The sequence below is a fragment of the Periplaneta americana genome, chromosome 11 (assembly GCF_040183065.1).
Source record: "Periplaneta americana isolate PAMFEO1 chromosome 11, P.americana_PAMFEO1_priV1, whole genome shotgun sequence".
NCBI classification, from domain to species: domain Eukaryota; kingdom Metazoa; phylum Arthropoda; class Insecta; order Blattodea; family Blattidae; genus Periplaneta; species Periplaneta americana.
This window is the reverse complement of record NC_091127.1, coordinates 82,854,447-82,872,527: the sequence shown is the minus strand read 5'-3', so window position 1 is coordinate 82,872,527 and position 18,081 is coordinate 82,854,447. Positions and strand designations below refer to the sequence as shown.

General features: G+C 33.2%; 1 protein-coding gene across 2 annotated transcripts; it reads left to right on the top strand.

The window, feature by feature from the left end:
* The first annotated feature begins 3 nt into the window (after positions 1-3).
* ari-1 (E3 ubiquitin-protein ligase ariadne-1) lies at positions 4-17,290 on the top strand. 2 transcript variants are annotated; one of them, XM_069839702.1, is made up of 10 exons: positions 4-423; positions 585-746; positions 851-919; positions 1,262-1,477; positions 3,256-3,477; positions 5,304-5,434; positions 8,187-8,391; positions 8,488-8,601; positions 12,330-12,442; positions 15,245-17,290. In XM_069839702.1, the coding sequence occupies exons 1-10, from the start codon at positions 214-216 to the stop codon at positions 15,324-15,326; spliced, it is 1,524 nt and encodes a 507-aa protein (XP_069695803.1). In that variant the 5' UTR covers positions 4-213; the 3' UTR covers positions 15,327-17,290. The 2 variants fall into 2 exon arrangements, with proteins under 2 accessions (XP_069695803.1, XP_069695804.1); XM_069839703.1 differs by having other exon boundaries at positions 66-423; positions 585-740.
* Positions 17,291-18,081: the final 791 nt, after the last annotated feature.

Genomic DNA, 18,081 nt, shown 5'->3' with positions numbered 1-18,081 from the left:
TGTCATTGACTGTCAATATTATACCCATGAGCCTTTGCGCCAGACAGGAGCTGACGTCATGTGCTAAACATCGTCAGAGGCACAGGGCACAGGTGCACCAGTTATTAGATTGCTGACCTTATCCAAATCAGTGGAGTAATATATTTACGTATTAAAATTTAAGCGTTCTCCCGGTGCTTCCGGAGGGAGGTTTCATTCAATTGTTTCCAAATTATGGATTCAGAAGAGGAGACACTTTACGACGATGTTGACTCTGGGAACGAATCAAGCGGGGATGATGTTGACTTTGCAATGGAAGTTGAGACCAATAACCCAAGAGAAAGACAAACTGAAGTTGACGAATATCCATTTGAAGTTCTATCAACGGAGGAAATAGTACAACATATGGTTGATTCCATCAAAGAAGTAAATACTGTAGTAGAGGTAAGATAAACTTAAATATTCGATAAATCTAGAAATAGGTCTTGTATAGCATTAAAAGGGGTTAGAAATAGGTAATTTGTCAAGGACAGTGAAGTTCTGAAATAGATATGACGCCTTTAATTGTAAATGGTTGGTAATCATTTTGTAATATACTTATACAGATTCCAGCGACTACAACACGCATTTTATTAAACCACTTTAAATGGGACAAAGAAAAGTTGATGGAAAGATTTTATGATGGAGATCAGGATCAGCTGTTTTCAGAAGCACGCGTTATAAACCCCTTCAGGAAGCCAACTGTAATTAATAGACCTAAGGTAAAGGTACGTAATATCTTACTACTCGCATTAAGGGCTTTGTGCGTTAGCAGTGATAAAATATATGTGTATATATTAGCATCATAATTAAGTAGCATCTTTTATTACAGCCACCTAGAAGAACATCAACTACTGGTACTGAAGAATGTGAAATATGTTTCATGGTCCTTCCATCTTCAGTAAGTAGTATAGGCTTATGCGTATACTGTAATTAATAACACTGAATAAAAATAAGGCATATTGATAAGGTGTCATAAATTTATGTACGGTGTAACTCAGAAATAGCAAAATCAGTAATGAAACGTAATATTGTGTAATCCTGCCATAGAAGAAAAGGGCTTCTTAGGCTTTTAGTCTGTTCAAAACTTTGTTTTAGAATTACTATGCCTATTTTATGTTTATTATCTTAATTCTGTCACTAATATATATAGAGATTATAAGGGTCAGAAACAATAAAGGTTATGTTTTTCGAAATGTTACGTTAGCATTATCAGTTACCGGTACTTTGGTTTTGTTTGAAGATGATGACAGGGCTGGAGTGCGGACATAGATTCTGCACACAGTGTTGGGGTGAATATCTCACTACAAAGATCATGGAGGAAGGTGTCGGACAAACTATTGCATGTGCTGCTCATGGCTGTGACATCTTGGTTGATGATGCCACTGTCATGCGTCTTGTCAGAGATTCCAAAGTGAAGCTCAAGTACCAGCATCTTATAACTAACAGCTTTGTTGAGGTAAGACTTAGATTTAACTAGTAAGAAAAAGATAGGTCTTACGCTTTCTGACAGATGTCATTTTTACTGTCATGTACATGTCAACGTGATTCCGAAGTTCGGAAATTGTGCAGATAAAATCATATCGTTACAGTAGGTCGAACTCTTACGATATGTATATATTGCTGTTCCGGAAGAACAATGACGCAATTTTAAAATTGAGGTGAACATTAAAAACATCCCTACTATTTAAAAGTAACCCAAAATTATATTTTGCTTTATTTCGATTGTCATAATAATTTTTTTTTCAAATATTTATTATTTATTTACATATGTATTTATATGTAAATAAGATTCTGTTTTTTGTTTCTGAAAAACTTTCCATGTTGCACTTATGTCATTGTTCCTCCAGAACAGTGATATGTTCAAATAAATTGATAAGGGAAGAAAAAGTTTCTTTTACAGAGTAATTATTATTTTATATATTATGCTGGTAATATAATTTTTTGTATATAACAGTAATACACATTGTTATTTAGTCAACTGTCCAAAGACAGGTCTGAACCTCACAAATGACACCAACAGGACACCTTTAAATATACCGTAAAATACTAAATCCATAGACAAGATACTAAATTTAAAAATAAATCATAATACCTAACAAAACAAACATAATGACATCTAAACATTCAAAATAAAAGATAACTACTTTTCAAAAAATGTATTCTGTTCATTAAGTGATCATATAAAGAGCAGCAAACCAAACTAATCCTAATTTAATGGACAAAAGAATAAAATACATATTTCCCAGAAACACAAAATAAAGGCGCAGTAAGTAAAAAAATATAAATAAATAAAATAAATTAACTCTCTTGAATTGGAGGAGAGTAAGTATTACAACTTTTTGATTTGAAAAATACATTTAATGAAAACATATTCACATGCATTCTCGCTATCTCTTCTTCTTCTCACACGACAGATATAAATAAGACAAATTATTCAGTTCTCCCCCATCTTACATCTATTATATTGAATAGCCGACCGAATCTCATACACAACATGACATTACAGAAGGAAATTACTTTGACTACATCCATTACTTCATCAGTCCAAACAACTAACTGTCACTAGACCTACAACAAGAATAGTTCTGGTTTTGTAGTATAATGAAGAAGAAATAATATTTTATGAATAGGCCTATGCAAGTATGACATCAGTAAACAGCTTATATTTGTTTCAGGAGTTGGGGTATTTTGGAATACTGCATAGCAATTTTAGGAATTTTTTAATCTTGTTAATTCTGTGCTTGAAAGATAAATATTTTCAGAACTTTAAATATATTGGTCGCTTGGCTGATTCCCATTACCTAGCACTTCTTGACAATGAAGTCATTGATTCTTCTCAACTTGACTTCGATTTATTTGGTACTCATTTTTAATTGGAATAGGTAGGACCTAAGTATTGATAATGAAAATAGAAGACATCACTTGTGCAATAAATATATGTTCAGTCTGTTAAAACTGTAAGCTAATTGATTTTTGTTTTAGCCATTCTTCGTAAGCATTCTCTGTCTTACAGTCTGTGACTTGACTTTTTATCAATCCTTCAAGTATTAAATCTTACTGTGGTCTGAGATGGTATGTAGAGGTCATTGCATTTTCAATAGCCTCTTGTGTGTATAATGTAATAGTGTGTGAATGTTTGATTATGATTAAGTTTTTATGGACTGATATAATAACCAGTACCTCATTGTTTGTAACAATTTTGTTTATTATTATTATTTTCTTTTTTAATTTTAGTGTAATAGATTGTTAAGGTGGTGCCCATCTCCAGACTGCAATAATGCAATTAAAGTCCAGTATGTAGAAGCTCGACCTGTAACTTGTAAGTGTACTCATACCTTCTGCTTTGCCTGTGGCGAGAATTGGCATGATCCAGTTAAATGCCATTTGCTCAGAAAGTGGATCAAGAAATGTGATGATGACTCCGAGACTTCCAATTGGATAGCAGCCAATACAAAGGTATGTAATAATCTGTATTTTTAAGAATTATTCTTTATTGCTATATTTCAATCAGGCCTTAAAATAAAAGCTTTTTCCATTATTTGTATTCTGTGTCAGTCTGTTGTTGCAAGTAAACCTTTAATTGGCAGTAGGTCTATGTGAAACAAAGGAAAAGGATAAATTGACTATATAATATTTAAGAATTTGTTATGCCGTTTATCATTATTGGTATTTTAGTGGAACAAAATGATAGAAATGTTTTTGGATTTAAAGTCTGCAATTTCTGTTGTGTTCAATATACACAGTGCAAAGCAGAGGTAATGCTTTCTCGTTTTTCTGGCTGCAATGTACTTTAGGGATTATTATCATATACAAGAACAGATTGAAGTATTTGGATTATTGTTCGGAGCAAGGGGAACAATTCCAAAATTCTCAGTTGAATGTTTTAAGTCTTTTGGAATTCCTTTAAAAATTATTGCTATAGATGTAATGAAATATTGTTCACATTTTACGTAATATATATATATATATATATATATATATATATATATATATATATATATATATTTAATTTGCAGCCAAACAGCAACCATTGGGTGAAATCGTTTTTGGCATACAGGGGAAATAATAGCAAAATAAAAATAAAATATTTCACTTGCCATCATGTTAAGGTATTTGTTGGAAATTCTGCAATATTTCTTGTACTACTCTTCTTATTTCAGTTTTTAACTTCTGTAAAATGTGATGATTTATTACGTTATATTGTTTAAGTTTCCTCATAGATAAAAATCACACACACTTGGATCAGAACGAGATTGCCATAATCATTGACCAAATTTCTACTTTTTGATTGTGTGCACTATGGTTGTTTTTGGTCGCCCAAAATCTTGAATTTTGAGAATGTACACCACTACTTTAAATGAGAGATGAGAGAATGGATGCTGAGAAATCACGATGAATCCAATTCCATCATGAGCATTCATTTACAAAAATTAACTCGCATGAAAATCGGTAGACTGCAAGCTGTGAATGACAGTCTCCTTAAAACTGATCTTTATGATATTTTGATTTCCTGAGCTAGACAGTGGCTTGACATTTTATGGCTTAGTTCTAATGTTACACGCATATCTTCTAAGTTTTTCTTGAGTCACGGCTCTTTCTGTTTAACAATGAATCAGTTTTCTCCATTTTTTTAACAATCTTACAACACACGATATTGACAGCACACTGTTCTTCAGATATCACCTCTTAAATTGCGAATGCATTTCTCATTTGATTTCTTCTTCAAAAGACAGGTTTCAAAGGGAAAAATGAGAACTGTTTGACAAGCGTAAAACTCCGTATAAACTAGCCTGTTCCTATCAGAAGTGAAAGTGCGGATTTTTTCACCTCACTAGCTTCAAAGAAAAGGTCTATGACAGAGATTAAGCTGTAAGAAAGAACTGAGAAAGGTTGCTCCCTATTCGATGTTGAATGGGTGCAGCAGTCTGAATAAATGGGAAAGCCTCATCTTTGCCTTGCGCTGCAATAGCCTGTAAAAGATACATATTTCCGAGCTTATTGTATTTTAATTTAATATAAAAGATTTGATTTAATTCCTATGAGAAACTCAACCGAAATGTTGTTGAAATATTTGGCTTCATTCACAGGTGTAAACACACCTTAATACACATTGTTTCATTTTCTATTGATTTAATTGTAACAGTCTTGGGAAAAATAGATTTTAAAGTCAGATGTAAATATATACAGTAAGTACATAAATTATTTTAGATAATTTAGTAGCCTACTTATTAGAAAGTAGAAATATCAATAATATAAATAAATGTGCATTACTTTATTTTCAGGAATGCCCCAAATGTAATGTGACCATTGAGAAAGATGGTGGTTGCAACCATATGGTGTGCAAGAATCAAAATTGTAAGGCTGATTTTTGTTGGGTTTGTCTTGGTCCATGGGAACCACATGGTTCATCATGGTGAGTAATTAGTTTTAAAAATTATCTATAAACACAAGCTACATAGGTCTATAGTAAGTACATACGTCTATGTTTAGTTATACTTCTGTATATAATATTTATAGAGGATATTCCAAAGAGAACTGAAATTAACGTAAATAGAACACATCATATGCAGAACACTTTCTTTGTCAAATTGGAATAAATCTAGATAGTGTTTTACACCCTGAAGAAAATATACATGTTGAACTATTTAAATTTCTGAGAAGGAATGTATGGACTTTTCAAGTTATCAATACATAGGAAATACAATACAATCTTCGACTACATGTAAATAGGAGATTAATTTGAGACTTCATCTAACCATTGATTAATAACTTCAGGGTTAGGATTATCTGCAGTGTGGCAGTTACATAAATAATACAAGAGATTCATCCTCATTGTCAGGATAGATAAATGCATTATTTTAACTTGGCTGAACTGTTCTGACCAAAAGTTAGTTTTTATAAGCATGAACACGAATAATGTAACTTAGATTTCGTTGATCATAGAAATGAAAAATGAAGTTTTGGGCATAGTGGTGATACAGAGTAATTTTCTCAGTGTGGCTACTTTTTGACTGGCTACAGCTTTTGTCACGAAGCTAGCTTATATCAGCTGTATGAACAATTATGTCCAGTTCTAATGGCAATGAGGTGCTGTCAGAAAACTACATTTTTAATTTTAATAATTTAAAAGAATTGTATTCCAATGGATACCATCCATTGTGGAATCCTGGGAAACGAGAATGCAGATGCTTTAGCAAAGAAGGGCAGCACTGCTACTTACAGACCTGTTACTAAATCTATGTATTACTGTGTGAAAAGATTTATTAAATCTACATACTTAGACTTCAACAAACAAAATTTGATAACACAATCTCAAGGGAAAAAATGGAACTCTCTGCATCCATAATCCACAGTTAATTCCCGATTTACCAAGAAAATCGTCTGTAGCTGCATTTAGATTGGCAACAGGCCATGATTGTTTGGCCAAATGCCTGCATAGAATTGGAATATATCAGTCCCCTAACTGCCCATTGTGCAACTCAAACCAAGAAATGGATTCGGAACACCTCAAAATCTGTGCTTCAGTGGCTGACCATGATAATATCTTTGAAAAATATTGGAGTGCGAGAGGTCAAATGACTTAATTGTCAAACACCTGGCATTAGAAAATAACAACAACAACATTTTTAAGCACAAACATCAAATTTTATTTTTTAGATTTTCTAAATATTTCATTAATCGTTTGTAGTAGAAATACGAGAAAAGATAATATTTTGCAGCGCTGTATTCTAAAAACATATGGTATTTATACATACATGCTCTTAATAGTTATCAGTTTTCAGTTGCAGTAAACCATGATACAAAATAGATACTGTTGAATAAGAGTATTGTGAGCCATCCTTCTTAATCCAATAGTAACATTTTGCAAAATATTGCTGTATTGTATAATAAATGCAGAAGGGTAAAAATAATTTAGTTCTCAAACAAGAATATTTTTACCCTTTTATGAATAGTTTTATTTCACTTGTATATTTATTCACTGAAAAGCATTAAAAGATCACCAATCTTATATCATGTTAAAGAATTAATTCCCTTTTCGAAAATCGACAAAATTAGTTTTTCCTTCCTTTGTGTTGTGATATTGCGCAATATCTGGTAATAGGTATTTCCCCATTGCATTGTAGTGACTTTTTTGACATTGCACAATGTCGTGAAATTACATTAACAACTCATCTGTTACTTTTTGTGTTGAGTTATTACCAGTTGCATTTCTGAGAAGAGATGATTCATCGTGATTTCTCAGCATCCATTCTCTCATCTCTCTTTTTTTATATTTATAAACTTGAATGCATTACATTACATTTCATCACATTCATAGGGTCATTTAAATTTCGTATGTTTGTGTAGGTGTTTTTTTATCTCTAATATTTACCTCGAAAATTATATCAAAATTATAATTATGTAGTTTTAAACTGATCAGAATACAAACATAATTAGTGAAAAAGTGAAGTTTATCTTCTTTTTTATTAAAATACATTTAATTTCTTAGGTTTATTTATTGTTACATTATTGGTAATGTACAGATTAAATTACTTAAACGTTTATGAAAGAATCAGCAAGGATGAGAGTTGTGAAAATTTTAAAAAATTTATTGAAAAAGAAAAAAAAAATTTCAAAAGACACTTGTTAGCTGTACTGGAATGGAAAATAGAAGTCACAAGAGGTGATCATCTAAATCCCTGAAATGATGGACGAGGGCAAGAAAAAGGAGATGGCAGTGGTGTTAGTGCACAGTTTATCAAAGAATAGTTGAGTGCCTCCTTGAGGTGCAAAATATTAAGTTAATAGTTGACTTAACAAGCTAATGAATTCAAAATTATTCCATTTTTTGGTAATGCTATCTTGCAGAAGAAAGTGATTAAAGTTGAACTCTTTCGATCAATGTGCCTTGTGGGATGTCAGATGCTGGAAATCAAATTTTGAGCCCCAATGTTGAAACTGTGTCCATATATGTATTGATGCTTCATGTATTTCCATGAGAGCTGAACAGTACTTACAACATTCACAGCATTCAGTTGTTTCTCGATTAAGTGTACAAGAAGAAGGTGATATTGAATTCTCGAGTGTAACTGTGATACATAAATGTCAATCTCAGTTGTCTGAAAATAATTTTCAGATATAACCTCACAGCAGATTCATTTAACATTATTACCTTTTGTTAACAGGTACAATTGTAATCGATATGATGAAGAAGAAGCAAAGGCAGCCAGAGATGCACAAGAAAGATCACGAGCTGCACTTCAGCGATATTTGTTTTATTGTAATAGGTATATGAATCACATGCAGTCACTCAAGTTCGAACATAAATTGTATGCTTCAGTTAAGGAAAAGATGGAAGAAATGCAGCAACATAACATGTCATGGATTGAGGTAACTTTTGATCATAACTACATTTTACTTTACATAGGAGTTAATGAAAATTAAAAGAGAAAAATGATATATATACTCTTTATATTTATGTATCAGGTTCAGTTTCTGAAGAAAGCTGTTGATATCCTGTGCCAATGTCGGCAGACATTAATGTACACCTATGTCTTCGCATACTACTTACGGAAGAACAACCAGTCTGTTATATTTGAAGTAAGTTCATTGTTTCACTTTATTTCAGATTACTATTTCTGGTTGTAAGATTCTTTATTGAAGAACTTTATATAATAACAAATCAAGTGTCCACACCTGTGGTGTAACAGCGCATCTGGCCGTGAAACCAGGTGGTCTGGGTTCGATTCCCGGTCAGGGCAAGTCACCTGGTTGAGGTTTTTTCCGGAGTTTTCCCTCAACCCAATATGAGCAAATACTGGGTAACTTTCGGTGCTAGACTCCGGACCCATATCACCAGCATTATCACCTTCATCTCATTCAGATGCTAAATAACCTAAAATGTTGATAAAGAACCGTAAATAACCTACTTTAAAAAAAACAAATCAAGTAACTGCATTCATCATTAATATATGTACTCCTTTATTACCTAAAGAATGTTGTTTTCTAATGCCAGGTGTTTGACAATGAAGTCATTTGACCTCTTGCACTCCAATATTTTTCAAAGATATTATCATGACCAGCCACTGAAGCACAGATTTTGAGGTGTTCCGAATCCATTTCTTGGTTTGAGTTGCACAATGGACAGTTAGGGGACTGATATATTCCAATTCTATGCAGGTGTTTGGTCAAACAATCATGGCCTGTTGCCAATCTAAATGCAGCTACAGACGATTTTCGTGGTAAATCGGGAATTAACTGTGGATTTTGATGCAGAGAGTTCCATTTTTTCCCTTGGGATTGTGTTGTCAAATTTTGTTTGTTGAAGTCTAAGTATGTAGATTTAATAAATCTTTTCACAGAGTAATACGTAGATTTAGTAACAGGTCTGTAAGTAGCAGTGCTGCCCTTCTTTGCTAAAGCATCTGCATTCTCGTTTCCCAGGATTCCACAATGGGATGGTATCCATTGGAATACAATTCTTTTATTGAGTGATATTAATTGAGAGAGCATTTTAGTTATTTCTGCTGTTTGAGATGAAGGTGTGTGTTTAGAGACTATTGATAGAATAGCTGCTTTGGAGTCTGACACTATAACTGCATTTTTAAATTTACTGATGTGGCATAGAAGATTCCTGAGACTTTCACTTATTGCAATGATTTCTCCATCAAAACTTGTTGTTCCATACCCAAGAGATCTATAAAGTGAGAAGAGACAGCACGTAACACCTGCACCGGCACCTTGTTCTCTGGAGATCCAAGGATCCGTCAGTGTATAAATGAAGCCAGTTTTGTGGAGGGTATCTAATATTAATTGTCTCTAAAGACAATTGTTTTAGTATTTCAGTGTTTACCTAAAGAATGTATGTACCTACATTCCACTGATCATGATTTTCTAGGATTATAATAAAGAATTAAAAAATTAAACAGATTGTGTAATCCGGAAACCTTTTGAGGTCTAAGAATAATTTTCTACCCGTGAATAAATGGATTGCTTCGACTTGTACAGATTTGGAATTGTGAATTACTTATATATATTTAAGCAAAAGAACTACCAAATATTTTCACTCGGTAAAAAAGAAAGAGAATTCAATATCCAATACAATGGCCAACACCTTCCTAGGACTTATGAATCCAAATATCTTGGAGTTATTTTCGATAGTAAGTTAACATGGAGCAACCATTTGAAATACATTTCTGAAAAAGCTCGTAAAAGATTCTCCCTTCTAAAAAGACTAGCAGGAAAGAAATGGGGATGCTCTAGGAATACTTTGAACACTACATACAAAATGTTTATACAGCCAGTGCTGACATACTGTGGAGAAATTTTGATTACTTCACCTTTCATAAACGACATAGAATATGTTCAAACCCAAGCTCTCAGACTCATTACTGGTGGAATCAAAACAACTCCAATAGATTCTATGAGATTCCTCACTAACATTAACAGCATCAAAATGACAATAGAAGAAAAAGCACTGATTCAATATGAAAAACTTATCAGATTACCAGGAAACAATTGGCATTCATACAGTCCTCTTTGTAGGTTGAAAACTCAAAAAAGTTTCATATCCATTGTTCAAGAATTAAAACAGAAAATCAATATCCCGAATTTAAAAGAAAACTTACAAATTAAACCAAACCCTTTAACTCTATTAAATATAGAATATAATCTAAATTTAACAGAAGAAATACTGAAATCAGAAGTAAACACTGAAACAATTGTCTTTAGAGACAATTAATATTAGGTACCCTCCACAAAACTGGCTTCATTTATACACCGATGGATCCTTGATCTCCAGAGAACAAGGTGCCAGTGCAGGTGTTACGTGCTGTCTCTTCTCACTTTATAGATCTCTTGGATATAGAACAACAAGTTTTGATGGTCAAATCATTGCAATAAGTGAAAGTCTCAGGAATCTTCTATGCCACATCAATAAATTTAGGAATGCAGTTATATTGTCAGACTCCAAAGCAGCTATTCTATCAATAGTCTCTAAACACACACCTTCATCTCAAACAGCAGAAATAAATAAAATGCTCTCTCAATTAATATCACTCAATAAAAGAATTGTATCCCAATGGATACCATCCCATTGTGGAATCCTGGGAAACGAGAATGCGGATGCTTTAGCAAAGAAGGGCAGCACTGCTACTTACAGACCTGTTACTAAATCTACGTATGACTCTGTGAAAAGATTTATTAAATCTACATACTTAGACTTCAACAAACAAAATTTAATAACACAATCCCAAGGGAAAAAAATGGAACTCTCTGCATCAAAATCCACAGTTAATTCCCGATTTACCACGAAAATCGTCTGTAGCTGCATTTAGATTGGCAACAGGCCATGATTGTTTGACCAAACACCTGCATAGAATTGGAATATATCAGTCCCCTAACTGTCCATTGTGCAACTCAAACCAAGAAATGGATTCAGAACATCTCAAAATCTGTGCTTCAGTGGCTGGTCATGATAATATCTTTGAAAAATATTGGAGTGCAAGAGGTCAAATGACTTCATTGTCAAATGCCTGGCATTAGAAAACAACAACAACATATATATACACACACACACGCACACACACGAAGATCAGTGGAAATTAATTAAAGGGTTATATAATTTAAATTATACTAAATTTAATAATTATGTAAAATTTACAGTATACCTATTAACTACCCGTATGTGTTACAAAAATGACAGGCAGGGTAAGGGACTTTGATAGATCATATTTCATCTGTTTTAAATTTGAACAAATCAAAGTAAAGTCAACCCCGTGACAGCCCAAAGGCGAGAGGTTAAGGCTTCTGCCTTTACAGACAATCGTCGGAATTTAATCACAATAGGGATACCACATGCCTGCCATCCAAAGAAATGCCCTTGGTACTCATTTCTGTTAGAGACTGAGTAGACCCCAGGGCTGAAAGGGAACAAGTCTCTGGACAATGGGTACAAATGCAGCATATACTGGTAAAACCTATAAATTCTATAATATTTTGACATTACTATATACAAATAAAATATCATCTACAAAGATCAAGCCTCACCAGCTTGATCTGGACTCACGGAGTAAATTTGTCTGATCATTGTTTTTTAAATGCTTTAAATGCTGTTTTGAATACTTTTTTTTTTTTTTTTTTTTTTTTGTCAACAAACACAAATCTGGTATTAAATTTTAGTTTTAGATAATTATAAAGGAAAATAAAGTTCACTTGCTCTAAAGCCACACTTTGAGCTTTAAAACTATGAAAATATCTCGGTTAATTTTGTGAGATGTTCTCAATATTTCATACGATTATTATTAATATTATTGTTGATGTCGTTTTAGGAGAACCAAAAAGATCTGGAGAGTGCTACAGAAACTTTATCCGAATATTTAGAAAGAGACATTACCTCAGAAAACCTGGCTGACATAAAACAAAAAGTGCAGGATAAATATAGGTGAGTTATATTGAACTACTTCTGAGTCATTCTGGATGCAGAGATATGGTTATCATTAGAAAGGAAAAGCATTGTGCTTCTTTCGTGATCAACTTAGTAATTTAGATGTATAGTAGCCATGATTTCATTGTACCCTTCGGCTCTACAAAGTTTTCTTCTATAAACATACTGTACATGTTAAAGTGGGATTTGTTTGACATTGATAACATACCACAATTCAACCAATGACAAATTCTTGCCAGCCAATCAGAGATAACTACAGAAGATGACAGCAATTCATTAAGTCCACATGACTTTGTAATGTTACCAGTTCTTACTTATACTTCATGCTTAAAGATTATGGTTCTAATCATTGGATACCATGGGTAAACGAAAATTAAAACTAATGAATTCTAGATAATTACGTCGATTATGATTAATGAACCTATTACATCAAGAAACGTGTGTAAGAAATTAATTTACCTAAATAGTCTCAAACTCTAGTGCTGAATGTTATTGACTTATGTAGCTAGAAAGAATGGGGAGAAAGTGTCCATCAGTGAAGCAGCAGACATTGTAAAACTGAACATGAAATCAGTGAACAAGATCGTAAAGAAGGGAGTAACTAACACCTAAAAGAAAAAGAAACCAGCAAAAGAAATTTTACAAAAAACTGCCAATTTTTCATCTGATTTAGTTTGCCAGGAACTACAAGTTTTATGCAAGAGGATTTAACCAACAATTACAGAGCTACAAGGATGCTGCTTGGAAATCAATAAATTCTCATGTAAAAAAACACTATGTTGGTTAGTGACTTCATTAGGATATGATGCAAAGTGCGAGAATTACCGATTGGTGAAATGAATATCTTTATAAAATTATAAAGTTGCTTTCGAAAACATACCAAGTAATTTACTTCGATGAAAAATAGTCCGATGTAGTAAAAGAGGGTGAGATGATACAAAAAAAAATATGGTTTGTTTAACGATGCTCACAACTGCTGAGGTTATATCAGTGTCACGGGTGTGCTGGAATTTTGTCCCAGAGAAGTTTTTACATCCGAGTAAATCTACTGATATGAGCATGTCGCATTTAAGCACACTTAAATGCCATCGACCTGGGCCGGGATCGAACCCGCAACCTCGAGCACAGAAGGCCAGTGGTATACCGACCACACTACCCATGCTGATATGATGGTACATGTGAATGGCATTGAAAGTTCAATTTTTTAGAGAGAGAAAAGGATCGTAATTTTACATAATGTTGGTCAAAAAGATTGATTGCCTAATTGTTTGTATCTCTCTACAAAAAACATTGGTTATGCAAAGCCTGATTGTCATGATCACTGCGTGCTTGCTCATATTACAAGCAATACAAATTCAACAAGGTTCACTTTTTAGCAAAGTAAAGTATAATCATCGCTCTTAAGGAAATGTTGTGTGAGTTGTTAAGAGCACACATTGCGGGTGCTTTGACATTGCTGGCCATGACAATATGAATGTTGTGTTTTTAAAGTTAATTTATATTTTATTGTAGAAAATTAAATGTTTGTAATAGTTCTAAATAAGGCAGACCATTCATCATTCCAGGCAAGTTTTTAATTTTTCCAACATGTCTAAAAAAAAGACAAATGTAAGATAAAATTTCTTTCATTATCAGGCTATTAAGTTAAACACATTAACATTTGTGCGTTCTACTTTATTACAGAGAGAGGGAGGGGAGAAGCATGAACCTTTGATGTGAGGCAAGGGAAAGGGTGCAGTTTTGTGAAACAGTATAGTGATACTTGACACATAGCTGGCAGCTATTGTGTTGTATATAAACACGCTCCATATCAAAGCAATGCCGGTTGGGTATGATGAAACCATGATTACTACAGCAATAAATATATGGTATTTGTTTTACAAATGCTGTATGCAAATACAGTTTGCCAAGCACAATGAAATATTAAAATGGGAACTTAGCCTCTAGAGAATTACAGTGGAATCCCTCTTATCTGGCACCAAAGGGACCAGACTAGTTCCGGATACGAGATTTTGCCAGATAACTGAATAAATACCGGTATATACAAAGAATAGTTTGTATTTCATGGTGTCAAATATTGAAACTGCAGCCATGGGAAGCTTATTTTTCAATCACTTCCTCATAACTGAATAAACATAAAAACTGTATGTATTTTCCTTATTAAAATACATCACACAACACAAATAGTAAGTTACACTAATTTTAGGTTCGAATATTCACTGAAAATTAAAGTTCATGCAAACTTCCTGATGTGGCAATACTGATGGCTCAAACATAAATTAAGTAAACATAAAAACTGTGTGGATTTTCTTTATTAAAACACATTACACAACACAATACACTAACTTTAGGTTCGAATATTCACTGAAAATGAAAGTTGTGCAACTTTCTAATGTGGCAACATTGACGGCCTGAACATAATAAAAAGCTGTGTGGATTTTCTTATTAAAACACATCACACAACATAAATAATACTCTAATTTTAGGTTCGAATGTTCGAAAGTTCGTTTCGTGCAAACTTCCCAATGTGGCAAAACTGATGGCCCAGACTGTGGCAGTGTGGCAGATTTAAACATTTTTTTTTGGCCTAGCTAAAAGTGCTGTTGTTTTGGTATTGCCGGTTACGAGGGATTTTGCTGTACTTTGTATAAAAGAAGAAGTGTGTGTCAGAAGAAATGACTAACTAGATAGCTACTCAAATTTCTGTAATATCAAATACTACATTTTCCTATGAGGAAAATGAAATGTTTCGTAATTTTGAGTATATGTGTTCACAAAATAATTTTGTTTTCATTTCAGATACTGCGACAGTAGGAGGAAAGTTTTGCTTGAACATGTCCATGAAGGCTATGAGAAGGATTGGTGGGAGTACACGGAATAAATAAATAGTGATTGAATGCGTATGTGGAACAGTTGACATTTTTTATTAGCTTGCTTGCGAGCGTGCGTCCGAACAGCAGTGAGCAGATTTGTAGAGTTCTCAGGTTAAAAGGGTTGGTGATGTAAGTTGCTGGGTTTTAGGTCTCTTTCCATTTACTTGACAAAAAGAATCCTTTAGTGGGTCCAGGCAGCAGCATCCGACCTCGACAAGAAAGCCCTCATGGAAGCAGTGAGCTTCACCACACACGTGAAGTGGGAATCTTACAAGTTAAAATTCCACATGAAAATTGTAAAGTGAAGAGAACTGGCATGTAACAAATACAGGTTTAGCTCACAGAGACTTGTTAATGTGATGAAGTGACACATTCTCATTGGATGTCAGTATTCATCATGGACATTCTTTATTCATCCAAACATACCATATACTTTTTTCTTAGACGATATTAAAATGTACATAAATCCTATGTTTACAATCAATTAATGAGTTTTGCTTAATTGGCACCACTAATATTTTTCTTCAAAGGTTTGTTGTATTTTTTTTCGTGTGGTCAAACAGCATCTTAACAGGCCTTGCCTTGATAAGTGTTACGTGATTTTACAACCGTTAGGTTGTAGACCGAAATAAGAACACATACTACTAGTAAGGTGTTCAGAGCTTCTAGTCTGCGCCTTAAGTGCAGACGCAAATATGGCCGCTACAGTTAGTGGAGGTTGTTGTGTGCAGATGCGAGTGGATCAAGACTCAGATGTACTCTTCAACGGAGTTGTAGTCTGTTGAGAGATATCTGCTATATAACCCAACTTAGAATGTGATATTGCAGTGATTCCAAATGTTTGTTCCAAACTATTTATTTAATTTTGCAGGTACGGTATGTTTTCTGACTGTCCAAGAAAGTCATAAACGTACATCTGCACACTTTTCTTGGAAGTTTTTGATATAATTTGAAGTAATAGTTACTTTGAGAAATAAATCACTGTTGACATACCAATAAATTTGTTCAGTAAATTTTTAACAGTTTATAGTTATTACTTCAAATACTGTCTGACTTTCCTAAAGAAGTAAGCAGATTAAACGAGTTCAAAGGTGGATCAGGTGCAAAGTTCCTGATCATAATATAGTGAAGATGCTTTTTACTCGTGAGTAATGTACATAGCCTCTTTCTTTTTAAACGAGGAACACAATTTTAACTCTGATTATATCCTAATTTTATGCGGAATGCTGAATTCATATGGCACTCTGAAAAAAAAAAAAAAAAAAAAAAAGAAGCCAATTATTGTGCTGAAATGGACACTAATTTTAATTGTGCACCATTTAATTTGATTGCATAATTTCCACATTACTACTCTTAATGCTGTTTCTAAAATTCTATGCTAATACAGTGCATCCAAAATAAGCAGAAATTTCCTGTTGCATGTAATATTAACAACACATACATAATACATTCAACAGAATTTGACTGTTCTAGTGATGTACCAAAGTACTTGCACATTGTTCGAAGTCATTTAATTGTAATCTTACTTTGAAACATTAATGGATGCCTACAAATGCCTAAAATATATAGATCATTAAGTTTCGTGCAACTTAATGGAATTCAATTACAGGGATTGTGTAAAGATTCTTTGTAAGTTATATCTGGTGCATTATTTCTGTTTGAAAGTATTTTCCTTAAATGTCACCGTGCTTTTAAATCATATATTTTGTCATTATGTACTGTGTTCTGAAGAAGATCAAATACCCATCACGAATTCATCCCGTACTCATGAAATGAGAGGATTGAAAACGTTCCAAAGATACCCAGTACCAGTTTTCATTTTCTCCAGCAAATGCTGTATAGTAATCCTTAAGTACAGAGTCCTATTTCATGGCAGTCTTATGTTAGAGCCTTGAGCAAGTATGAAAAGGTAAAGAAGTGATACTGTAAATTTGTAAAATTAATTATTAATTATAAATTGTCATTCAATTGATGTGTAGTTTGATTCATATGTACCCTACCATACAATTACAACCTGTGAAAACCAGATATTAACGGACTATATTTTTGCCCATTGAAAAAACAAAGAATGTCAAAAAATTTGGAAAAATAGTGCATATTCAGTGGCAGTTCGTGACCAAATTATTTGGCGGGGCACAACTTAAAACACTAATATTGGATTAATTGAATCCATAGGTTCCTCAGTACATGATCAAAAGCTTGTCATACTGAATTCCTGAAAATTTCATTTATTTATAGATGAAGTCATTCTTCGATCCTTGGCTCGAACAAATACTTCGATAACTCGCTGGTTGAAGTTGGGAATCAAACGCACCAGTTTACTCTCAATTGAAAGCATTGCTAATGCTGTAAGACTTTCTTGGCACGAACTCTGCTGTGGAAATCTAATTACCTTCCAATTAGTTCACTAACTTTATTCATATTGAAATGAACAAGTACACAAGGGAGACTAATGTAACTAACTTCACACTTAAAATAAGAAGAAAGACAATTATTAGCAACACTCAGAATTTTATTATTGCTGCTACGAATACAAACATGGGAACCGAGAACATGTATTTCAAACAGTTGTCAATGTTGCCAACACTCTTAATAAAGAAAAAGTAGCTACCATAATTTTGAATATAGCTAAACTTCTATATTAACAATGTTAAAAGGTTTAATTAGTAGCTAAATTAATCGGAAAACGTAGTAAAGCATTGCCTTTGATCTGTCTGAAATATAGCAATTACAGTAACTAATCTAAAAAGAAAAAAAAAAAAA

What these genes read in the sequence shown, in the direction of transcription:
- ari-1 (XM_069839702.1), top strand. Translation starts at nt 214, where the DNA reads ATGGATTCAGAAGAGGAGACACTTTACGACGATGTTGACTCTGGGAAC. An exon ending in GGATAGCAGCCAATACAAAG is followed by an intron (nt 3,478 to 5,303) that starts GTATGTAATAAT and finishes CTTTATTTTCAG; the next exon opens with GAATGCCCCAAATGTAATGT. An exon ending in ACCAGTCTGTTATATTTGAA is followed by an intron (nt 8,602 to 12,329) that starts GTAAGTTCATTG and finishes ATGTCGTTTTAG; the next exon opens with GAGAACCAAAAAGATCTGGA.